The sequence below is a fragment of the Sinocyclocheilus rhinocerous genome, unplaced genomic scaffold (genome assembly GCF_001515625.1).
Source record: "Sinocyclocheilus rhinocerous isolate Xijiao unplaced genomic scaffold, SAMN03320098_v1.1 scaffold1497, whole genome shotgun sequence".
Taxonomy (NCBI): domain Eukaryota; kingdom Metazoa; phylum Chordata; class Actinopteri; order Cypriniformes; family Cyprinidae; genus Sinocyclocheilus; species Sinocyclocheilus rhinocerous.
In genome coordinates this window covers 108,208-124,171 of record NW_015645556.1, presented here as the reverse complement: position 1 = coordinate 124,171, position 15,964 = coordinate 108,208, and the positions used below count along the sequence as shown (strand labels likewise).

Below are 15,964 nucleotides of genomic sequence, written 5' to 3'. Positions count from 1 at the left end.
CTTTTGGACTGATGCATGCAACACCCGCTGAGTGGCATTAAACAGCTTGAAAGATCAAAGTCAATTTTTAATATAACTCTTGACTGGATTCGTCTGAAAGAAGAAAGTCATATACACCTAGGATGACTTGAGGGTGAGTAATTTATGGGCTAATTTTAATTTTTGGGTGAACTAACCCTTTAAACCAATAATTAGGGATGTAACTATTCACTCAACTTACGATTCGATTCACGATTTTGATTTAACGATTCGATTCACGTTTTTTTTGTTTTTTGTTTTTTTTACAAAATGGAAGTTCCCCTCAGACATACATTCATATAAACTCCTACCCCTAACTGAATCGCGATTTGTTTAGCATCTCAGCCGATTTGAATGGTCACACATTTAAATCGATTTTCAACCGGCTCATGGTTAATCGTTACATCCCTACCAATAATTCTACCACAAACTCACACCATTGACATTTTGAATGTGTCATAATGATGGCAGTTTTTTTGGGGTGGAGTGAATATATAATGCCTTTTTGTAGATTTACTTAGTTGTCTCTGTACATTTAAGATGAGATGGAGAAACCCCATTAAGATGCTATTAACCCTGGAGAAAATGACACAATTTGCCTTTAACTTAACTGTTAGCAAGCAAATCTGTGATTCACTTGTTCATATATGTATTTCTCTTAATTGGTGTACAGCATTTTGGCTCTTGAAAGACACCTTGGAAACTTGTAACTTTAATAGAATTCACCTGATTAAAATTTTAGGTATGATTTTTTGTTCCATATTGCCCCGCCCTAGTTCTTATGCAACAAGTGCAAGTCGACTACCTGTGTAGAGGTTACAGGGCACACAGACACTTGTTCATTAAGTAGCATGTTTCTTATAGTGATTTAATTTCTAAATGTTAAAAGCGTATCCATTTCTAGTTATGATGGTTGACTCCAATAAAAAGTTCAAAATATTGCTACTCATCTCTGCTTGAAAGTACAGATTGTTTAAATTGTTGATTTTTGTTGAGTGTGTAGTATCCACAGCACCATCTTATGGATTCAGTTGTTTGTATTGGATTATGGATTCATTGTTCTGCATTTAAAACAAAATGCTACAAAACTTTGCAAATTTATTTTTCGATATGCCAAGACAATGAAATTGAGTGCTTTGCTTTACCCTCTTTGTCTTTGTGTGATTGAGAGGTGCACCGTAGAATATAATATTTCTGTAAATGTATTAAGCTGTAAACAGCTTAATAACCATAATTTTAAAGTAAGCTTGGAATTTGCTATTATTTTTATTATCATATAACATTATATAACACTGTTATATCATAATATAACAGTTTTCAGAAATAGTTTACACCTTTCAATTAATTTAACATATATTTTTCATTATCTTTGTAAAATATTCTAGGTCTGTTAACAATAACAGCTAATAAAGATTCTCCACTGTACTTCTTAAACTTGCCGTGATAGCTTAATTATAACACATTGCTTTTTTATATTAAAGCTTGACTTCTATATTGTATTTGTACTTGACAATTATCAAATATCTGGATTAACCATGCATTTATAGCTAGTAATTAATCTATATATTTAATATTAGCTAGATTTAATTTCACTTTGCATGATGTGAGAGACCTACATTGTTTTGGATTTTACACAACTTTTCTGTAATAAAAAAAATAAATAAAATAAAAATCTTAACACTCTTTTGGTATTGCCTTGAGTAACATGGCTACTAATTTGATCTTCTTCTACATTGTTTTCTTATTAAATTTAAACATTTTTCAAAAATTTGGTGGCATGATTAAAACAAATTTGTCTTAATTTGAAGGCCATGTGTAATTTGACTTTAATTCTTAGCATACAATGTGTTATTTTTCTTATTTGAATGGCTTATGCAATTAAGATAATTTTAAACATCAAGAATGGAGCTGGAAAAAGGTAATTTCACATGCAAATTTTCCCAGATACATTGTGGAAAAAATGTTATTGTTTATTGTGTTGGTTTTCTATACATTTTTTTCCTTAACAGGTTCGTGACTTCCGAAGTATCTTCAAGTTTGGAACAGTTTTGGATTTTAGCTATTTATCCACTATTAGTCTCCGCTTTATACGGCATGCCCATGGACTGTTCAACAGCTGTCTAATGCATAATTATCTCAAAAAAGCTAAAATGTATTTTTCAAAAAACAGGGCTCTAATCTGATTCTACACGTCACGTCCCGTTCCTCACTTTGATTGACCGGCTTTCAGTTACCAGGAGTCAGGGTGTTTAGGTTTTTATCAGTCCACCTGGAAGTATTTATCAAGTTCTCAAGCTTCTTCAGTGAGAACTACAAAGGAAGAGAACTAGTCGCTGGATTTGCCATCATTTGTGAGTTTTGAATTAAATCTTCAAGAGCTTTAAGACACTTGGAAGCAAGTAGACAATTCAACTTTGACCCTGCTAGTATGTTACACCTTGTTCTTAGAGTTATATCTCCTCTTAAACACCATGTGTTAAAACATACCATGGTTGGTCACTTCATGTCATGTCGCCTCCTTTGGTTTGGGTTGTCAGTTTTTGGGCAGAATTAATCATGTGAGACTAATTTGCTACAAAATATGACCTTCTGTCATGTAACTATTCAATTATTATTTACCAAATCTTTGTTGGCTTGTTTGTCACACTTGGAACAACTATTGTTTATTTTGCTTCATCACTACTAGTGTTGCATCATTACTAGTTATTATTGTTGCTTTTTACACCTTTGTGTCCCAAAATTAGAGTTAGTATTAAATTTGTCATCTCTTTATGATTAACAGTACATTTTCTAAATGTCTTTTCAAGAACCCTGTTTTTAGAAATCTATACTCAAATACCAGTTTTAGCCTAAAGTTCTAGGGCAAGATTCATAGAACAAGAATACTTTTTTTTTCTTTTTTCTTCTTCTTCTTACCTGCTATTTTTTTTTTTTCTAATTTAATAAAGTTTAGAAATGTTTTGTATTCACAAAAACATTTCCAAAGAATGTTAGCTTTTTTCTTTAGATTATTCTAATGACGAATCTTTTTGAATTGGAGTTTAAATTGAAAAGAAAGGTCATAAAATCCCTGTAACATCTTAAAATTAGGATAAACTCAACTTGTCTTAAATCCCCAAAGGTAAGATGTTTAATGGCAGCACGCACACTCACAGATACAGGATGCATTCCAGGGCTCGACAGTAAGGACTGCCCAATGTCCTGGGGCCCAGCATGAAAAATGCTCTGGTCAGTTGACTGAGTTGTCATTGGCTCGATTGGGTACACACTTGACGCACGCACATAAAGCCGCCACTCAGACTGCGCACAATAGCGAATTCAGTTCTCTTTTGCATCAAATACACACAAAAATGCCTGTCTCTGCAAGTGTTCTTTAAGTACACAAAGTGGGTAATGTTTCATGGTCATGTATTTAATTTACACAAACATTTAGGAGAAAATCGGATGTGTTTCAATATAGATCTGTGCTTTAGGTATTGAAGTGACAGTCTTATATAAGATTTTTGTGAATCTGGCCATAGTTCTAAATTTAAAGGGGTCATATGATGCAATTTCAAGTGTTACAAGCTGTTCGTGCATAGATAAGATCCCTAAAGTTGCAAAGACTAAAGTCTCAAACCCAAAGAGATATTCTTTATAAAAGTTAAGACTCGTCCACGCCCTAAAATGCCTCGTTTAAACACGCCCCCACATATCTACGTCACTGTGTAGGAAGATTTGCATAACACCGCCCAAATGTTCACGCAAAGAAAGAAGGCGTAACTTATTTCGCCGTAGTATTGTTGCCGCCGCCATGTCGTGGAGACGCTGTGTGTTTCGTTGTAAAAGCGAAACTACTTTGTTTGGTCTTCCAAAAGAGGACACAACTAGAAATCAGTGGTTAAGTTGTATTTACAACACTGTTCCAGAACAGTTAAACCCAAATATTCAGATGTGTGCAGCGCATTTTACAGAGGACTTGTTTCCTGAACCTGGGAAGGCTGTGCACAAAGGTTGTTTCTATAAAGTGGGGCAATTCCAACTTTGCAAGGACAGTCTGGCGCTTCTGACTTACAGCCTGTAAATATGTTTTCGTATTTAAAGAATTTGCCACTGATGATTCAATCGCCAGTTTTGAGCAGTGTAGAGTAGCGCTTGCTGTTTGTCGTTTCTTTGATCACAAATGCAGACATGGTTTTATGTTTACGCAATGCGTAAAAACACAGTATAAGTCATTATAATCAGTAATTATGTCCCCACTGGATGCTACAAATGCCTCGTTTATAATGGGTTTTAATGTTTTTGTCTCGTCGCACCGGGACACGGCATCACAGTATGGTAAGGGGCGTAACATTTCCGTCACACGCTTGAGGTATTCGGCCAATCACAACGCACTGGATAGCTGGCCAATCAGAGCACACCTCGCTTTTCAGACCGATGAGCTTTGTAAAAATCAACGCGTTTCAGAAAGGCGGGGCATAGAGGAGAAACAATAATGTACAGTATGTGGAAAATAATGTGTTTTTTGAACCTTAAACCGCATAAACACATTTTGTTACACCAAATACACAAAATAATGTTCTTTTTAGCAACGTCATATGACCCCTTTAATAATTAAATGTAATCTATAATTGTAGGATAGCCGCTATTTTGTTATTTTTGTGGTTATATTGAAATGTGCTATTCTGTGCTGCTTTTTGTGAGCAGCTTTGTTCAGACTACGTTTCCTAGATTGCATTGCATTAATACTCCATAATTTATTTATTTTACTTTAGGTAATATTGATTTAAGTGAGAAATCTTTCAGTAATTCAAAATGAATTACTTATCCATTTAATCAATCTAATTGCAGATTCTGCTTTCTTCAAGAAACAAGTGCTTTACCATTTGAAAACTGCTCTGGATTGTCCTTGATGTTGGCAACTGGATTTTGTTTCGTCTTTTAGAGTTGTAAATTCACAATTACATAATACTTAAGTTTCCAAGCATTGAGGAAGATGAACGATTTCCTGTCAGGGAAAAAAAAACTTTAATTTGGGAAGACTAATCAAAACCAAAAAGTCAGATTATTCAAAACTTAAATATTCAGTGTTTAGACAAAGGCAGGAGGCATATTTATGATCAACAGGAGGCTAGGAATTGAATGGGAATGATAATCTGAATATTTATATATTTCTCCTGTCTTCACGCCTTCTCAAATTATTTTGACCTTCTTGATGAAAGCCTTGAATGTATGGGAAGAGTGTTCTCATTCCCACCTGAAGCACGTGTAGCTAGTTACTTGGACATTAGCAGGAAGGAAGAGAAAGATAAAAATTAACTGACTGCTCAGTTTTCAAGAACACCACACCACCTCAAGGCTTGGTAAGTGCACAACGCATGATTACTTTACAGTCTGCCAAGTCCTGCAAGCAAAGCAATTTTAATTGTGCCTGTTTGATAGTGTTGGGGAAATGGGGGTTTGTTTTGTTTTAATTTAGCTCCACAGTTTACTACCATAGTTTTTGTTTAACATTTTAATCCAGATCCACACTTGGAGAAGAGGAGTCAGAAAAAAAAAGTACTGATCAACTTCAGGCCACATTTAAAGGCATAGGGTCACTCAATGAAAATTGCTTGCCCTCACGTCATTCCAAACCTGTATGATTTTTCCACATTTCTCAAGCACCATCAAAAAGCTCCATACAAATCTTAGAAATGAACAGTATATTCCAAAACACGATTCATTGTAATATATTGATTTAGTGCTCAGGGAAACAATACTTGAAAAAAAAAAAATTCACAAAAAAAATATATTCATGTTGAAAATAGTTGTACTGCCTAATGTTTCGGTGGAAATCGTGATACTTTTTTTCAGGATTCTTTGATTAATAGAAGTTCAAAATAACCTTTATTTGAAATTGAAAACGTTAATGCATCTTTACTAAATATAAAATTATCCTTTTCTTTACAAAAATCTTTTGAATGGTAGTGTGTCTAAAGTAGTAAAATTCAATGAGAGATGACAAATTAAGTTTCCATAGTCTGCTCAGAGTTGCCTCAAAATGATCCCGTTCAGATGGCTCTAAAAAAGATAGCAATGGGAAATATGACCACACCTTTAGTTCGGGCTGGGCAGTATATCGAGTTTGTACGATATATATTTTTAATAGGTGATATGGTATGATGCAATACCGCCTATATCGATATACAGTAGTTTGAAATCGAGCGCATGAATAAGCAGAGGACACAGAGTGAGCTGCTGGCGGGGAAAAGTGCATAATCCAATATGTCTTAAACATGAGACATGCTTTATATTAAGGGCTTTAAAATAATTCGTAAGATAGTTAACATGTCTAGTTTAAAGCGGCTTGTCCCGTCAGATGCTCTGACAGTCTCGTGCTGCTGACAGAGATGCTACTTGCGCTGTTTAATGCGCGTGAGATGTGCCGTTTTCCTCAGTGTATAACTTAACATTTCACAGGTATATTCTCCATCTGTAAATGTTAGAAAGTCATGAAAAAATTTCCAATTTGCTGTCAGGAGCCTTTTGCATGCGATTCTCCGCTAAACTTCAACAGACTTGAGTGAACAAGCGCCACCGCATGCATGCGCGCCAAACAGACGGAGCGCAATAGAATAAGAGCGCAATAATTGTCATATAATTTTAAATCTACAAGTAAGTATTTTATGATCGCAGTAATGGGGTAATCAAAAATAAAATGCAATTAATCTGTGCTCTTGTTTATTTACTTAAATTTTTACTTTAGTGAATTGAACTTCTGCCTTAATGCATTATTTTTGTTTTTAGATTGTGATATTTCAATGTTAGAATGTAATGTCATTTTAGCCCCTTTTTTGCACATAATGGATAGCGTAGCCTACTTTCACTATATTTGTTTTCATTGCCTTTAATATAAACATTGTTTTATTGGACAAAATTGGGCAGGATGTTAAAAAATATATATTTAAATATATATTTTTTAATCCAAATAGAAAATGTAGAAAATACCGAGATATATACCATATGTGGCATTTCAGTCAAAAAATACTGAGACATAATTTTTTTGGCCATATCGCCCCACCCTACCTTTAGTCACATGGGTTTGGAGTGACACAAGGGTTAGTAAATGACATTTCATTTTTTGCTGAACATTTGATTTATTCCCAGTTTAGAGCCATTGGAATATTTTTATAGTGTAAAATTCAAGACACATTTTTAAGATAATGTAATAAATTCCTTGCTTTAATTTGAACATCTTAAGTCATTTCTGAAATTTCAATAGGCTAGTAGGAATTTATACTGAATAGATCACATAACATTTGCCCATTTTTTGACATCAACCTGCATGTAGGTAGTACTGTATACACTGGGACCATAAATTTCCATGTGCTATTGATCGTGTGACCAGACTCCATAGTTAAGACTCTTTTTTTCCCCTTGGCAGAATACAGTGGAAACTTGCCTTTTCAGGCTCCTGAGAATTTAGCAGGTGTGACAAGAGCTTGTCTCTGTCTGTACTGTGTATTGAGTGAATGGTGGTGCTGTAGCTGAGCATTAAGGGCCAGTGTTCAGCTTACCCACAGACTCCAGCAGTTGGTAACATTGAGGATTAGTTCTACAGATCAGTGGACAGTTGAGCCTGGACTTATTTGCATCAAGAGGTATGCTTGCATATCACCGGAAAAGGTAAGTGATCTTGTCTTGTTCCATGCAAATAAAGTACTACTATCATCAGCCGTGTTGAAATACTACCAGGGTTCTGGCATCACACTTCTGAAAATGGATTCACGGTGCAGAAATAGTTTTTGTAAGCAGAATTTGAAATGTGTTTGGTACTTTGGCTCCCTTTGTGTGTATTTCAGCTGCTCTGTAATATCTTCCACACAGTAGCTGTCTTTGGGGACAGCAGCAGCATCGCTACTTCACCAGGTACCATGTATTTAAGCACCTCACACTAATAAAATTCAAGGACCTCATTAGTGATGTGGTGGCATTCTATTGACTTCATGTACTGAGATTTTCTTTCTGATTAGGCAGGGATAAAACAAAATATGGTCTTTTTATGGTGAAGGCTAGGGTCCTGAGAACTTGAATCTGAATAGAAATGTTCAAAAAAAGCTCTTTTTTTCAGTCCATTTTTTGATTTAATTAAACTTCACTCAAATTTCATGACACTTGTGTGGGGCTTTCTAAACTTTTTTTTTTTCTCTCTCTCTCTCCCAAAACATCATTTTTGCATGATTTAAGCTCAAGCAGCAAAATCTATGACACAATTGCTGGTTCGTTGCTTTCATACATACAAAAACTGAAAAGTTTGGGGTTGAAGTTTTTTTTTTTTTTTCTGTTTTAATGTACTTTAAAATTTATATTCAGCATCATTACTCCAGTCTTCAGTGTCACATGATCCTTCAGAAATCATTCTAATTTGTTGATCTGAAGCTCAAGAAACTTTTCTTATTAATGTTAAACAGTTTTGCTGCTTCATATTTTTGTGGAAACAGTGATACATTTTTGGTTACACTTTATTTTTAGGTATTCTTGTTGCTGTGTAATTGTACAAATAAGTACTGGTTAATATTAACTAACATGTACTTACTATTAGGGCTGGACGATATAGCTAAAAAATTTATCAACGATATAATGTTTCATATCGTTAGGTATCGATAATTATTGACATTTTTAATAGGTTAACCTTTTTTAAAACAGAGCAATAAAAAAAAAATTTTATTTTAACAGTCAAACACAGAATAAAAATTAAACGCATATCTTTTTTCTAATGTTTTATATGCAGATTAATAAGTCTTGCGGAAACTTTTGACTTGTTTCCCAAGGCCACAGGAGGGTGCAATGAGCAATGTAATGCAGCGCATTAAATGCAATGCAATGAAATAACTTAACTGTCTATTAAAAAAAGTGCATAACGTCTAAATTAACATATCTAAATCAAATATAATTTCGTAAATTGCATAAACAATTATGAACAAAACAGCATCATGTATGCATTGCTTACAAAGAGCTGAATCGCCGATCACACAGATTGCATTAAAAAAATTATTAGGACACGGTGAAAAGGAATAAACCTCCACAAACTCGCGACGTGTTTTCTAAACGTTTAAACTGTTATAACTTTGTGTGAGACGCAAGTGCAGCAGTCATAGAGGCGTCATGCCCATTCAAATTTTGAGCCAAGTGGATTTTGAATGCAGCTTCCAAAAGACAAAAAATAGCCGATTAATATTTTCTATATTTAATACAATCACACAGGCGTGATTAGAACGTTCAGTGCATCATATAATCAGCTGCTAAATTCAAATCTGCGTTCGCTAGCTGGCGCTGAGCCAGATACAGACGCGGTTTTACAGCACTGCGCATTAACCAATCACACACGATGCTGTTGAAGTGATGATTAGTAGCCTAACTTGCAATATTTTTATTCACATTAACTTTCAATGTTAAATTCACATTAAATATAAGCTCAGTCGTTTTAAAAATATGTTATGGCATGACACCCATATCTGTTAATTAAGTGTAAACAGGTTTTTATGCATAGTTAATAGATTACATTATTAGTTTACTTTGACCATCGCCCACTATAAATCAACATAATCTATAAAGGTGAGAATCAAGATATTTCATTATATAGTTAATGCGTTTGGGGATGTTTCGAATAAAAAGGAAAAAATAAATAAAACATAAGTGCTGTTGTGTTACAAATGAGAAAAAGTAATTAAAACTAAAAGCTAAAACTCTATAAATACTATATATATACACACATTTAAGAAAATAAAAGAAATTAAATAAAAATGACAAATGCATACAACAACATTTCAAAACTAAAACATTTAAATGAAAACATAAGTGCATGATGCCCCTGGTCATAGTTGTCCGTCTAAAGAATGCGCTGAATATGCGTTCTGTGTTAATGGCTTGGTTTCAGTTTTAACCTAATCAAGATCTCCTACGCATTGAGTTACTATATTTCTTGAATATTTTGAAAGAATAACGTAGCAACGGTGCATCTCGTGGGCAAGACTAACAAAGCATTAAAATGCAACAGCGTCATTTACATCATCACCGCATCTCATGCACAGCTGATGACGCACACCTAACATTCGATTGTAGCATTTTTGCATTCAGATCCAAATGTTTATTTTTAAATTTGACTAATATTCATTTTTTTTATTCACAATCTCCTCATTTCAGCATGTGCTCGTGTGTGCTTGTCACTCATAGCACGTGCCTATATTGTGCGCTATATCAAAAAAAATTTCTATCGTTATCGATGGTGTATCGTCGATAAATACAGATACCGTTTTATCGCCCAGAGCTACTTACTATAGGGTTAGGATTAGGGTTTGCTGCTTGTAATTATGCATAATTTGTTTACTGTTATTACTATATTAAGTATAGTACTATAGTAAGTACACGTGACCAGGTCGCTGTTAAATAGTGTTATCCTTTTTTCCAGGATTCTTTGAATAGAAAGTTCAAAAGAACAGCATTTATTTCAAATAGAATTTTAAAATAAAATAATCATTTATTATCACATTTATTTGCCTGTATTTAGCAGTTACCCCAGTGATGCTCTGATTTTGGGTGGTTCATATCACAATTTTCTATTCGTTCTGTTTTGACGAGTGCTTTTTGCTAAGGGCAAGCATATTAGATTCCATGAAAACACAGGAGACTTTGCCACTCATAACCTCCAAACTCTTGAGTGCTTAGACCTTGTCTGTCAACTGTTCTAGCCTGCAACAAATCTGTTGTAGTCTGCAACAAACCCCTATATTGGATAGCCTTTAAGCTTGTTGTCTTGATGTTGCAAAAAATATATTTATGGCAGTGTAAATAGTTATTCTTTCTCTCTTGTTCTCACTTCTCAATCCTGGCAGTCTAACTAGTCTGTTTGCTTCATACCTACATGGATATCACCGTAATGCTGCCTCCACTCTTTACAAACTTCCCAATGTGGACTGGGGTGGGAAATACTCTGAGAAATGAAACTGTGTTTTTAAAGTACATTTATTTGGTGTTTTCCCCAAATCTACTGTGATCTTTTATTCTTCACACAAGTATTGCACTCATGCATTGACTTGTTCTCCAGCAGTGTATCGCAGCCATGTTACTGAACAGACTGTATTAATGGAGCGTGTGCGTACTCCTGCTCCTGTGGATGATCGGAGTGCTTCTGTACAACATATTTATAGTGCTGGATCAGCATTTTGACTGTCTGGATATGTGTGTACATGTCTGTTTATCTGCATTGTGATCCATTCATCTTGGCCCCAATCTGTCATTTTGATAATCCTAGTATGGGCCATGAGTTTTTAGCTCTATGGAGTGTGATGCCAGAACTTACCTTGTGACTTAGTGGCTGCCTCAGAGAGGCAGATCTTTAACACAACATCCTTATCTTTTAGAAATTTGGGATTGTGTTTGAGGTGCTGTCTGTATGGAGTTCAAGTGTCATTGACCTTGTCAGTTAGTGAGCTGTACAGCAACTGTAACAAAGTGTTTCTGCATGAGATGAAGTAATATTTGCTCTTCAGCTGTATATTAAAGAACAAAAACAAAGTGACTTAGTTTTGCTTAACTTCAATATACCTAACCATTTACTTGAGCATTATGTGCTTGAGTAGTTTCCATGGTAGAGGGAATTTTCTTTTTGGAAAGAGAACTAAAGTAGTTATTTATTTTAAAAAGGACTACTGAAACTTTCACCCAATGTTTTCCAAAATTCTGTTATTGTTAATTATAATAGCCTGCTGTAAGTCAGAAAGCAGTTTAGGTAGGACTCTGTATACTGGTTTACTTCTGTATCCTCACTGCCTTTCTCTCACTGCAGGGGCCTCGGGTGATTGAAGGAGGTTAAGCAGCATCATACACTTTGATATATGGGTAAGCATTCACCAAACACCTCACTATGACAAGCAAATGATGATCTTGCATGTTTGTGTGATGGGGTAAAAAAATCATTTTTTTCCCTTTTTTTTTTTTTTTAGGTCAACCAAGGAACCTGTTCTCTCAGCAATTGAGCGCTATCGGCACTAAATGCTCCTGCACAGTGGACAATAATGTGCAGGTCTGTGAAATAATTTAATATCATAATTTAACATAAGAATGACAATGTGGGAAAAGTGTCTAATTGTTATATATGAAAATGCTACTAGGTGTTAATCTTACTGTTTTTAATCAAAGATGAGATCATTTATGCAACCTAGATTTCTCTTTTTTCCTTTTTTTTTTTTTTTTTTTCTCTTTGTTTGTCCTGTATAGTCCTGTTGGAGTGTGACGTGATGTGGCAGCTTGGGAAATCTTGAGTGCAGCACAGGATACATCATGATTGTATCCAATTTTTAAATAAACTATGTTAAGATCCCTGTGTCTGGTTTTTGAGAAAAATTTTTTAGATGAAACCATTGCATTTTACGTGGAACTGCAGAACCTTGATCTTGTAGCTGACTTGATGTATGTTTTAGAGTTCTTGCTAAATATTAATATTTTGGTTTAGCACAATTTCATGTATATCCATTAAACTTACTTGGTAAGACTTAAAAAAAAATAATACAGAGAGGAAAAAGACAGTGTCTGCTTAAGAGCTTGTTCTGTAGGTCTATAAACACAGACAGACCTCTGTAACTCAGTAGCACCCAGGCTGCTGTCCAGTATTAATTAAGGTCAGGGTGCTATGTTTCTCTTGTTTTATCACTGTTGTGTCCTATTGTCTGACAGCTACTTCTGGAAATTGTTCAAGAAGGAAAATAAACCTGTAGTCTGAGAAGTGTGGTGCAGTAAATGGTGGGTTAGGGTTTTTTGACCAGTGTTTTTAACAAATACACTTAAGAGGATTTTCAGGGATTGTTAAAGTGTTATATGATTGTCAGTAAAATATGAAAGTCATGTCATTTCGGACTGATAAATTTGATTGCTTAATAATCATAATTTACTAACATGTCTGTTGGCAGAAAAAGTTGCAAGTTCTATTAGAGGCAAATCTAAGATTACACTGGAAAAAAAAATTGTAGAAACAATGCTCTAAGAAATTGCTAGTAAACTTTACAATTCAAAATAATCAAGTAGCACATTGAATTAAAAGGTTTTGAAGATTAAAAAAAAAAAAGTATTTTCTTCTAAAACATACTCCAATAGTCTTTTATTTGTAACTTTGAAATATTTTTTATAGTGTACTTGGATTTGTGTATTCAGGTTGGGCCTACATAATCACAATTTATTTGCCAAAATTGGAATTTGAGTTCAGGGTGATTCAAAGACAATCCTCAGATTATCCCCATGTTCCAGGATATCTCAGAAATGCTCAAGCCTTTCTGTGTGCTGTATGCTGACAATGGAACGAGGGAAAGGGGGACAGGGAGGGAGAATTTGGTGGTGTGTGACCAATGGGCTTGCCTGATGTATTTTTAATGCACATGAATGATTGATCACTGTACGTGGACATGCTCACCCAAGGGGTGGCTACAGTCTGGTGCTGTCGGTGCAGATATGAGTGTGACGAGGGGACCTTCTGGACTGAGCATGAACACTGTGGAGTTAAAGCATCAGTGGGCAATGCAGAGAAATCGCACTCTGGTCCGGACATACCTGCTCTCCAGTTCTGTGCTCCCACTTCCTGGCTCACGGAGCAGAGATGATTTCAGACTTCCATCATTATTGTCCAGGTCAACAAATGGTCGGACCACCGCGGTGCCTCTCAGGTAAGCTGATATCTGGTGCCTCGAAGTCTGGCGTTCAGCATCAGCAATAAATAGAGAATTGACTACTGTATGTGATATCAAAATTGCATGGTAAAAAAAAAAAACGACACATGAAATTGTATTTTATTTGTAATATTTATAGTATGTATTTATAATATTTAAGCGTGTTTTAATAAAACATTCTCTAAATTTAAAAGAACTTTACATTTAGTTTTAATTATAAACTATTTTAAGTGTTTTTAAAATTGAAGATAAGTTAAATACTTATAGCAACATGATCCCCAGAATGATTTAAATTTGTTGTACAAATGTGAGTGCAGATACAGCTCTTCATCAGCCAGTAACAGGAAGTGTCAAATCCTTTGCACAATGGAGAAATGCTTCAGAAACCTGAGAAACATTCCTCTTACGTGGCAACACACCCAAACAGCTCACGGGGGAAAAACAACAGCTAAATTACACAGATTATCCAATGACAGCAGCCAATGTTTCCAGTGTTTCTCAAGCTGTACAACATATGCTGTGCTGGCCATATTATGAAATCAGCAGAGGAAAGAAATCTATATAAAACAAATGTCATGAATAAAATATTTGTTTTGGGGGGGAGTGACACCACATTTTACAACCTGAACTAACTAATGAGCATGTTATACTTTCAAAAAATAAAACATGTTCATCATAGAATACCTCCTACATCTTTGATGTTGCAGTGGATCAGATGATTGATTGACTGATTGATTGATTGGTTGGTTGATTGGCAGAACAGTGGCAAAGGATTTAATGGCCCATTTAGTCTTGTGTATCTGGACTGGCAGCTCAAATAGTATTTCAAAGTTTTCAAAAAAATGATTCCAGTCAGCATTTAACATGTTAGATTTTTTTCTATTATCATTTTTGTTTTGTTTTTGAAAGTTTCTTATGCACACCAAGGATACATTTCTTTTATCATAAATAGTGAAAACAGTAATACTGTGAAATACTATTACAAATTAAAATGTATTCCTGTGCTTTCCAGCTTTGCCACAAAGCTGAATTTTCAGCAGCCATTACTCGTCTTCAGTGTCACATGATCCTTCAGAAATCATTCTAATATGCTGAATTGCTGATCAAGAAACATGTCTTATCAATGTTGAAAAAAAGCTAATTTGAAATTGAAATCTTTTGTAACATTCTTTACTATTAATTTGATCATTTAACTTGATCAGTTTAATGTGTCCTTGCTGAATTAATTATTATAAATTTCTTTCGAAAATAAATCTTACCGACCCCAAACTTTGAATGGTAGTATTTGTCAGAACGTTATCCTTTCATTCCTTCAGCTTTATAATTGAAGATGTTCTGTTTAATCCTCACGTGTGTCTGTTTTTGGTCTCCTCTGATCTCTCAGTGTCAGTGAGCCCTGCTTGTTCACCCCAGGCCAGAGAGCAGTTTTCGAGGGGTTTTCAAAAAACCACCATCCCCTTCTACACAAACCTGGCCCATCTGCCTCCTGCAAGACCCTTGAGAAACCAATGATGCCTCAGCAGAGCTATCATCAAGTGTACATGCATTTCTCTCAGCCTCTGAAGCCTGTACCAAAGGTTGGACAGGCCTTTATTCACAGTCAGCGGCAGGCCACAGAGAATAGAGGCCTGCAGCCGTTAGTGAGGCAGCGCAGGCAGCCCATAAACCTAGAGACTTTATCTGTCAGAGGAAAGACTTGCCTTCCCACACAGCATTTACCCACATCTTCATCTAGTGCATCTCGCACACAGCTGCACGTGTTCTTGCCTGCAGAGGGTGCTGGACAGGAGGAAGACAGGGACAGCGAGTCTGTTGATGAGGGTTTCATGGATGAGCTGGATAACAAAGTCACCAACCTGAGACTTCAACAAGATCCAAAGACACCCAAACAGATAGAAAAATCACTGACGGGTCAAATGGTAAAATTAACTTCCTAGTGTCATGCTTTTAATTGTAGCATTTCATATTTTGATGTGTGTTGTATGCTAACACTGATAACTACAGAAATGACAAGTTCTGTATTTACCAATTTGAACACTAGTTTAAATATTTGCTCTCAAGCAATTTATGTAAATCATAATTTATGTAATTACAATAAATCAAAATTATGATTAAAGGTGTGTTCTGATGTATAAAAGGAAGGAAATGTTCCTGACATTACAAAATGTAAACTGTTCATATAAAGGTTATAAATCTCTTTTAAATTAAAAGTATTTGTATGGAAAAATATCGGTAGGCTAGTTATTGTTTATTTTAACTTTTTTTTTTCC

The 15,964-nt window shown here is 35.0% G+C and overlaps 2 protein-coding genes across 2 annotated transcripts in view; both read left to right on the top strand.

Moving 5' to 3' along the window:
- Positions 1–12,760, top strand: part of sfpq (splicing factor proline/glutamine-rich) — a 37,500-nt gene extending 24,740 nt beyond the window's left edge. Inside the window, exons 10-12 of the transcript XR_001636160.1 lie at positions 11,825–11,877; positions 11,982–12,061; positions 12,256–12,760. The gene's annotated coding sequence lies outside the window, so the exon portion shown is untranslated. The remainder of the gene's footprint in view (positions 1–11,824; positions 11,878–11,981; positions 12,062–12,255) is intronic.
- A 412-nt stretch (positions 12,761–13,172) lies between these two features.
- On the top strand, positions 13,173–15,737 carry LOC107706591 (uncharacterized). The gene is made up of 2 exons (XM_016510343.1): positions 13,173–13,691; positions 15,079–15,737. Exons 1-2 carry the CDS (start codon positions 13,411–13,413, stop codon positions 15,629–15,631), a joined length of 834 nt encoding a protein of 277 aa, XP_016365829.1. The 5' UTR covers positions 13,173–13,410; the 3' UTR covers positions 15,632–15,737.
- Positions 15,738–15,964: the final 227 nt, after the last annotated feature.

What these genes read in the sequence shown, in the direction of transcription:
- LOC107706591 (XM_016510343.1), top strand. Translation starts at nt 13,411, where the DNA reads ATGATTGATCACTGTACGTGGACATGCTCACCCAAGGGGTGGCTACAG. An exon ending in ACCACCGCGGTGCCTCTCAG is followed by an intron (nt 13,692 to 15,078) that starts GTAAGCTGATAT and finishes CTGATCTCTCAG; the next exon opens with TGTCAGTGAGCCCTGCTTGT.